Source organism: Poecilia reticulata, chromosome 13 (assembly GCF_904066995.2).
Source record: "Poecilia reticulata chromosome 13, P_reticulata-male-v2, whole genome shotgun sequence".
Taxonomy (NCBI): Eukaryota; Metazoa; Chordata; class Actinopteri; order Cyprinodontiformes; family Poeciliidae; genus Poecilia; species Poecilia reticulata.
Genome location: NC_088842.1, coordinates 19,323,281 through 19,332,731, shown reverse-complemented (window position 1 = coordinate 19,332,731; position 9,451 = coordinate 19,323,281). Strand labels below are relative to the sequence as shown.

Below are 9,451 nucleotides of genomic sequence, written 5' to 3'. Positions count from 1 at the left end.
AGAAATTTATTTTAGTATTTAATTAAGTTCCAACATACTGCATGTTTGTATGTTCATATAGTCCGTATATGTTATTTTTACGTTCATAGATCCGGATTGGACTACAATTACCAGGTATCTGAGTAGTAGGTTAAGCTGCTACTTCCGGGTTCTCGAGTTCCCCGCCGTTTGAGAAAGCAGGAGTTTAGTCAGGATGTTGCCCTCATTATGACACCAATGACGTCCTCTAATGTGGGGTTATGTTGCGACTTTTGTTAGCAATTTCTCGAATATGTAGCCATTTATTCGTTCTTTACTTTAATTTATTACACCTAAAGCTGTCATGTTGCTCCCTTCTGACGTTGCTCGACTTGTTTTGGGTAAGCCGGACATAACAAAGCTACAGCTGCTTGTAGCTTTAGCTGGTAGCCATAACGAAGAGAGAACGGTGCAGATTTATTGTGCCACAGTGCTAACATTTTAATACCTGTCTTTTTTTTCTTCTTTTTTTTTTTTTTTTGCTTTGTGCAGGGTACCTCCAGGAAGAGGGGCTGTCAGCTACAAGCCAAGCCTTCATCCATGAGAGTCCAAACCTGAAAGAGTATGCCGAGCACACTACAGGAGATGGGGTGATCCCTGCCTGTGTTTTTGTGAGTCCAAAGGCTGTCCACACATGTTCCTGTCTTTAATTGTTAAGATTTCCATGCACAGATATTAACAAACTCTTCCCTCACACATGCACAGTCTGTCTTTGGGAAGGGCTTGACAGCCATCTTGAATGAGTATGTGGCTGCGAAAGCTAAAGGTAAAAGTGCCTTTCGTGTTTTGCATTAAGTATATATGTGTTCGCAGATTGTAATAACTGTGTTGTTGTTTTCTAAAAGACTCTGGACACGAAGTCCCTCTTGTGATGACATCTTTGTGGAAAAAGCTGGATTTTACCCTCAACCAAATCAAGTAATAATTGACTACTTTCAAGTCTGTTCATGTTTTGAGATTAACTGTTGTTGATCTGATATTTATAAATTATTTTCCAGATCATTGCAGAATTCCCCTGCTATATCTGCGAGTCAGAGGAGTAAGTTATTTCTAATTACTGTTAGATCAGATGTTTTATCATTAAATAATACAGAATGGATGTGTATCAGTCACTGATAAAGGAGCATAAATGTTTCAAATTTCCTTAAAATACCAGATTTTAAGAAATGGAAAATTTAATATGTTCCGAAAACAAGCTGATGGATTACGGTGGAAAAAGTTTAATTACAATTATTTTGCTCAACATTGACTGTTGGTCATTTATTAAGTATGGAGAAAGAAAATTAAAGAACAAAATAAGTGTGCGTTCCTTTTGAAATGTGGCATAATTATTTTAAGAAAATCCTGTTTTTGTTAATAATGTTGAGTTTTGGTTTTTAATCAAAAAGATAAAACATTAAAATATAAAATTGATTAACTGCACCACCTAAATCTGAAAGGATAACTTTATAAATATTATTCTCATTTTTTGGACTTGTGCATTTAAAAGGTGATGTGTTTTTACATTTGTAAGTAGTGTGTAAATCGCATGTTTCCCAAAAGGATATCAGTGATCTAATGTCATGCACTGACCAAAGAGTCATGCAGTGGTTTTCTTGCATTGCACCTGTACATCCTGCATTTTGTGTTTGGTCAACAATAGTGTACGATCCAGATTTTTACCAGTCTCTGTCTGTTGCAGTACGTTCACGCGTTGGGGTGGCAAACATGGCGAGGCAGCGGGTCTTGACGGTGGCGTCTCCAAGCGGTGTGGTCTGCACCTCCGTGTCTGAAAGCAGCTCCTTCATCAGCCCTGCCCACACCACCCACAGCATGCTAGGCCACTCCACTCCTGTTAGCTTCACCAGCCCTCAGATCAGACCCACAGCCAGCGGCGGGGCGCAGCAGCCGGTCCACGATGGGAGCCGATTGGTCAACACACCCCGTCAGTATTGTGGTGGATTTGTTTGGATGCGTTTAATATTGTGTACTTGGATTTGAAAACCCTCTGTCAGTTTGAGTCAAACTCTGTTAGCTTCTGTTTTTGCTATTAAATCAGTCGCTGTAGTTGAACATTGCACCTTGTTATTGTATTTCACAGGAGATTCTCCTGTGCAAGTTATCGTTTCAGAGCACCGCCTCACCTCAGGCCCAGTTTCTCCTGGTCGAAGGAAATGGTAAGGATGGGAAAGAACAACTACAGAATAGAGTTGTTTAAATGCCTATTTAATATCACAAAGACACTAAGATCAGAAGATGTTTCCTCTCTCTCTCTATGGAATGCAAATAAGAGAATTACAAAAAAAATTTTTTTTTCCACAACTGATAATTAAAACAGACTTTGATTTTAAAAAAAAGTGTAGGCTTTGGGATGTGTTACTGAAACAGGGCTGGATTTTAGTCCCACATTAACACACTGATTACTAATTGCAGGTCATCGTTATTTATTTTCATCAATATTGTCATACTTGATGTATTTTCTGATATTATGCTGCCCTAGTTTGTTGCTAGATAAAGATAACATGATCTGTTAATATATTTGTCCATGTAATGTTTTGTGTGCTTCACTACAACCTATCTGCTGCATTCAGGGACACTCCCAGGAAGAGAAGTGGTCTGACTGGGTCAGGAGGGCCCAGTAAATCTGCCACGGCTGCCACTAACGTCACTGCAGACGCCCAGCCTGAGGAGGTCGTCAAGGAGAATTTTCCAGTGAGTTTATGTTCAGAAGCTCGTTTCTTCTTCTCCAAAGAAATAGTTGAAAACTGTAAATAATAAAATGGAGTGGGGAAAAATATTATTTTTTCAGATTTAAGTTCCATTGTCTAAATGTTTTTCTCCATCTCTTGCTATCGCTCTTTTTTTCTCTTTTCTTTCTTTCTGTGACGTATCATATAAAACATTGATACGTCACAGAATCAATGTGACGTATCAATGTGCATGAAAGCCCCAGTTGAAACATCACACAAAGCTTTCCAAAAAGGTGTCTAACTTTTAAAACATTAAAATCTTCACAGCAACTCGTGATACAAAATGCACGCGACAAGATTTTGGGGGACAGGGCACTGCAAGAGAAACTTGCTGAAAACATCAACAAAATCCTTTCCAGGTATGTTGATGATCTGTTTTCAGTATTTTGACAAAGCTGATAGTGACAAAAACACCTACTAAGCAGGCTTAAAATAATATTTCTGTACTTGAACATGTTTTTTTGTGCCTGATGCCAGTGATGCAGTACCACAAACATCCAAAGCTTCTTCAAGTGCAGTGGAGCCAGACCAGTCAATAGATGAGATTCTAGGACTAGAGGTACTAAAACATCTAACAGAGCACTATTTGTTCCTAAATTCACACTGTCTTAGCATATTATTGTTATTATTATTATTATTATTATCAGGGAGAAATCCATATGAGTGATGATGCCATCCATGACATTTTGGAGCAAACTGAATCCGACCCGGCTTTTCAGGCCCTCTTTGACCTTTTTGATTACCGTAACTATCCGCTATATTGTTGTTTTTTTAAATTGCATCAGAATCAAAGTTTCTAAATGGATAAGAAAGTCGTATTGAGAATTCTTTTGTAATTTTGCAGATAAAACTAAAAATGCTGATGGAGACGCAGGGGACAGCAGCATTGCTTGTATTTCTGAAGAGAATGAGATGACTGGACTCCCATCTGCTGTCCAGGTCCTCCAAAGTAGCAATCCAGGTATTCAGTCATTCTCTTTCAACACTGGCCAATATGGACGTGAGTGGGTGGTAAACCTTTCAGAAGTTTATCATCATCATTTATCCATAGGTATAGCTATTCTCGAAAGTAGAATCTAATGTCAAGACTATTTTTCCTCTTTTGAAACTATTTTATTTCTGGCTTTTACTGACCTGTCTAGAGCACAAAAACGAGAACATGGAAAATCGGTCAGGTTTGTTTTGTTTTATTCTTCAGGTCCTTCCCAAAGTGATGGAAATACTTTAGACACAACATCAGGAGCGCCGAAGGCGAGAGCTGGGCAGGAGCGTAAAACCAGAAAATCCCCTGCATCCACCTTGTTGAGAAAAACCGTTTTGGACTCGAACGGCAGAACGTCTAGGATTGAGAACAGCTCTGCCAGACTGTTAGTCAGCTACTCACCCGCTGCTGGGAACTCCATTAGGAAAGAAAACCTATCGGCGAACAGTGGACCACAAATGGAAAGCGATGAGCCTCTAAACACGCCGCCCCCACCTGTGGACAGTTTGTCCACCCCATTGACACTCTCAAATTCAGGCTCTTTATCGAGAGACGCAGCTGTGCTCGCTGAGGAGAGACCAGTCTTAAGCGTTGACGGAAGCCCTGAGCATCCACAGGCGACAGGACTAAACAAGCCAGCTGATGGAGTTGATGGAGCAGCTGCTGGTGATCAGCATGAGGTCCAGGTCAACAACACCTCTCCCAGCCAGCCTGACGCGTGTGTTTCTGGTGGAGACAGTCTAGCAGTGCCTCCTGGCTCTGTGCCTTCTTCTTCTTCAGCACCTGTTTCTGCAGCTGCTCCAGAAGCAGGAGGCAGAAGCACTCCTGCTTCTGCCTCTTCTGCATCCTCTTCCTCTTGTGCTCCAGTTACCCTAACGCCCAGTCCTCCTCCTCCTCTAACCACCATCCCTGCTTTTTCCCCACACAAGCCTGGAGAGCCCAGCAACATTGTGTCTTTGGAGATCATCGTCAGCGATAACCAGGAGGGGGATTCTTCCAGAGACGCGGCCTTAAATCAGGCGGTTTCAAGTATTTCCGGAGACAAGATACCCACCATCTACCTTTCCTCGCCAGCAAAATCACCTACATGTCCTGCTACTCCAAAGGCCAACTTCGACGAAGCCGCGCAGGCGGTGAGCAGCTTACAACGGTCAGAGGGATGCGGTAGTCCTTTCGTCAGTAAACCTGGAGGAGTGTACACGTCTCCAGTCAGTGCAGCATCGCAGGCTCAACAGAGATACCTGTTTCAGTCCGCTGTGGACCCCCAACCCACCCCAGCCAGTTATTTCTTGGTGGTCCCAACTCCAGACGTTCAGGCCAGACCGGTGCTGCTTCCAGCTGGAGTCCCAAACGGACAACCCTTACCCACCAACCAGCATGGAGTCGCTACACCGAGCTACTCCACAGGTACAGCACAAAAAGACAGTGTGTCTACATGTGCTGCTTGTAATGTCATTTATTCACAGTTTCTATTTTTATATTTTTTACTGTCAGTCTGTGTACTTTGACTTGTGTGTCACTTTGCTGCTGGTAAACCTGAATTTTCCAGTTTCTATTCTATTTATTGACCACATTTTACAAACAGCTTCATTATGCAACTTTGGAAAACTATTGAAATTAATTAGATCATTATTTGTAGCATGGATAAATATTGGAAAGAAACTATTATAGGAAGACTTTAGTTTCCAGACTAAATTTCCTTGTTCCTTTATCAAAAAGGACACACATTAGTGAACATTGCCTTTTACTACACCACATAGTCGAGGCTAAGATCTCAATTTTCTTTGTTTAAAAAATCCAGATCTTAAAACTGCATGAAGTCAAACTTTTTGTACTCAAATTTGCAGCAAAATTGAAATTTGAGTTTCATGATGGAAAACTAGCAGGAATTCTGAAGGGAAATTAATGTGCAGCGACATTTACAATCCAAAGAGCCGTTCTTGTCCCTGCTGCTACAAAATAAAATTGGTCTTCAGCTGCAAAATTGTCAAGAAACTTAAAAAAAGAAAATAAAATATTCATTAAAAACCTTCTTTATAAAATGTACAGATTTTTCCAACTTTCACAATGAAAAAATGAAAACATCTCATGGATCAAAAAATAATAATAAATAATTGACATATAGGGATGCACCTCTGAGCTCTTTATCATTATTGACTTGAGTTTTTAAAAGAGCTTAAAGCACCACAGGTTGCAGACTCCTTATGTCACTCATTACTTTAATCTTTGTTTTCTTGCTGTAGTTGAAACCCTGAATCCATTTGCTTTCTTTGCAGGACCAGCACTTATATTACCATCACCTGTAAAGCCTGTTGTGCTTCCTGTCTCTGTTTTGGGGCAGAATACGATGGGAAGTATCCAAGTGGTTTCCAATCAGGTAACAACTTTATTTTTACCATTTCAGCAGGGGATTTTTTTTTTATAAATCTTTAATATTCTGGTTATTCTTATATATTTACAGATAGTTGATGTAACAACCCCAAAACCTACACAAACAAGAGAAAAACTAAAACCAAAACCCACAACTATCGAACCTAAACAGTCTATAAAATCAGGTAATTTACAGCTATAAGTTTCTGGAAGAATGCCTTCAGCTTTAATGTTTCACTGTCTCTCGTCTCTTATATGTTGTTTTTATCTCAATTGCAGGATGTGTGAAAACTGTGACTGCAGCTGCTGTTCAGCCTAAAACTTCAGGGCAGAAGGAAGCAGCTAAAGGATCCAGTGGACCCAGTCATCGGAGGATTTTATGTTTTGACTCCTCATCAGAGGTTCGATCCCAAACTACCAGAACACCTGGGACTCCAACACATTCTGCTTCAAACACATTACAACATACCCGTCCGACGGAGAGAGATAATAGACCAGCAGGCTGTCGAACAAAACCGGCTATTTTAGGTAGCAGCAAACCTAAGAGGAGAGTGGAGACTGTCAGATGTTCAACAGATCCCAAAGGAGGAGCAAACTTGCTAAAACAAGCTGTTTCTTTACAAACGCAGCAGAAAGACTCTGTCAAGAAGACGACTCGCAAACAGATGCACATAATTCATGACCAAGAGTCTCAAAATGCAAGAACAGACAACGAAGCTGAGAAGTCTCAGCCACGGGAGGCGTCCGTCGATGGCTTCCACAGAACTCATGATGACGGGTCAAATGCTAAAGAGGCTTGCAGTTCCAGGTCGATGTCTTCCGATTCTTCATTCAGATCAGGAAGCAGGAAGGACAACGAGGAGAGCAGCAGCAGGAAGGAGGCTGGAGAGAAGGCTTCTTTGAGATCACGTGAGGGACGAATGGAGAAGAGGGCTTCCTCTCAGGAGAATCCAAACGTCAGAGCGAACAAGGAGAACGAAATGAAAGGAGGCTCACAAGACAAACAGCAGTCATCAACGCCTTCATCCTCGGCATCAAGAGACTTCAGCCCTCCAGCGGCCCCACAGGCCAAGCCGACAAAGGCTGCTTCAAAAACTAGCTCTCTGGCCAAGCAGGCCGCTGAAATGCTGCAAGGCCTCGGCTCTCCTCCTCCTCCTCCTCCAGTCAGAAAAGCTGTAGTTAGCAGTTCGGACCATATGCTTTCTGAGTCCGACCACATCAGTGAGGCAGCTGCTGATTGTCAGAGGACTCCTTCCCGTCCGAAAAATGCTAAAAACTCAGAGGGGACTCCGAAGCAGCTGTTGCCTCCCAACACCCCTGATGTGCCGACCTGCAGTCCTGCCAGCGAAGCCGGGAGTGAAAACAGCATTAACATGGCCGCACACACCCTCATGATTCTTTCTCGTGCCGCCATCGCCAGGACGGGCACGCCGTTGAAAGACAGCCTGCGCCAGGAGGAGGTCGGAGAAAAATCACCATCAAGCTCAAAGAGTAAAAAGCGCAAGCAGTCTCCAGTCAGAGAGAGTCCGTCCGCCAAGCGAGAGCGGAAACGATCTCCCAGCATCAAGAAAGACAAAGTCAGTAAAATTTATTTCTATTGACATTTACTACAACTACATTTGAGATGTATCTAACTTCGTAATATGTTTAAATGTATACTCATAAAATGATATTTTATGTGACAGACCAATAAATTCAAGGCATCCATAATTTGTGGAAACAAAAATAAGTGTAATCTTCATGATCAGTATTTTCTGATAATCTGAGGATTGCCTCCACAGAGTTTCACATTTGAACATTGGCATTTCTTGCCCATTCTTTGTAAAATAACTTTAAGCTTAAGGGCATATGTGAAAAATAATTTTTGAGTCTAGGTCTGGCCTTAGGCTACATGCTGTGCTCTAAGCCAGGAAAGCTTTATATATCTTTAAGACCTGATGTTGTTCTGGCTCAACATGCCTGAAATAAAAAATGGATCATTGAGACGTTCATGCAGAGTTAGGCAACAAGCTGAACAGGTAATTCAGCATTTTAAGTGAGTTGTGCCAGTAAATCCTGCAGCATTCTGAGCCTTGACAACTTCAGTTTGACACCCTGACCTAAACCATTCCATTGTAGGTATGATTGTATCTTTAGCACACTCTTCAGGGTTTTACTTGAAAAACTGACATGTTTGATCTATTTCACACTTATCTGCTACTTTGTTCTGGTTGGTTACATTTATAAGTTTGGTTGCAACGTGAATATATGTAGAAAATTTTAAAGGATCAAACTTTTACCCTTGTAAAAGCACTGTGAGCTTGTTGGTTTCAATGCACCTTCTGGCTGGTTTTAGTCTCATTGTAGATTGGGTTACGTAATTTAAGTGTAGCCGGTCTATATATTCTTCCTAGTTCCTCCTCAAATTGTTTTTCCTCTTCTCGAGTCACCGTTGTGTGTTGGCTAGTTGACAGGACAACAAAATCAGTTTCTCGAAAAGGTTTTATTTTCCTGTGTATATTTTGTCGTGTCATTCTTATTTTATTTTTCTTTACTTTATTCTCATCCTTTCTTATCCTCCACTACCCACCTCCCAGAAGAGTATAATATTTTGTGTGTAACCAACCCTGATGTCGTTTTCTATTTTTACTTTTCAGGAAAGAAAGAAACTTATTGACTGTTTCCCCCACGATTTGGATGTGGATAAGTTCCTTTCCTCTCTTCATTATGATGAATGAAAGTGGACACACAACTGAGGAGGATGAACATGTCACTACCAACTTGGACTGCTGTCCAGGAACAGAACAAGCCATCTGCTGAGCCAGTGCTTATGGTTCCTACAGCTCTCAATGCAATTTAGACTTTAAAGCAGCAGCTGTTGTGAAACTTCGATTTTACTGTAGGTGATTTAAAGTAAAATCTCATTTTATGCAACATTACGGCAACCATTGCACTTTTTGTTTATTGTAATCATCAACACCTTTTTGCAGTTACAGATCAATTTTGGAGGCCATTTTGACAGTTGATACTTTTTGTTATTGAATAACTCAAAACATTGCTTTGGTCAATATTTGACTTTTTATTTGGTATATCTGATTAGTACTGGGTGACAAGTTTGTTTGTCAAAATACATTTTGAAAAATGTATTTTATCAGTAATTTAAAATTTGTAATTGTTTCATTTGATTTTGTTTCCTGAAAAGTCTAGTTAACGGATAATAAAAAAAAACAGATGTACATACGAAATTCACATTTTTACTGTATACTTTTGTACAGTAATCTTGTTTGTGGAATGAGACGCACTTTCATCTGTGTCTGAATAAAATGTTAGATGAATTGGAATAAAGGAGGCTGATTTTGAAACACCACTGGTG

At 40.7% G+C, this 9,451-nt stretch overlaps 1 protein-coding gene across 1 annotated transcript; it reads left to right on the top strand.

The window, feature by feature from the left end:
• Positions 1 to 145: 145 nt before the first annotated feature.
• Positions 146 to 9,445, top strand: npat (nuclear protein, ataxia-telangiectasia locus). The gene is made up of 17 exons (XM_008425299.3): positions 146 to 359; positions 511 to 629; positions 724 to 784; positions 864 to 936; positions 1,017 to 1,057; positions 1,700 to 1,942; positions 2,099 to 2,174; positions 2,589 to 2,709; positions 3,015 to 3,106; positions 3,225 to 3,306; positions 3,395 to 3,491; positions 3,592 to 3,708; positions 3,946 to 5,136; positions 6,006 to 6,106; positions 6,191 to 6,284; positions 6,379 to 7,676; positions 8,736 to 9,445. Exons 1-17 carry the CDS (start codon positions 323 to 325, stop codon positions 8,814 to 8,816), a joined length of 3,924 nt encoding a protein of 1,307 aa, XP_008423521.2. The 5' UTR covers positions 146 to 322; the 3' UTR covers positions 8,817 to 9,445.
• The last annotated feature ends 6 nt before the right edge of the window (positions 9,446 to 9,451 follow it).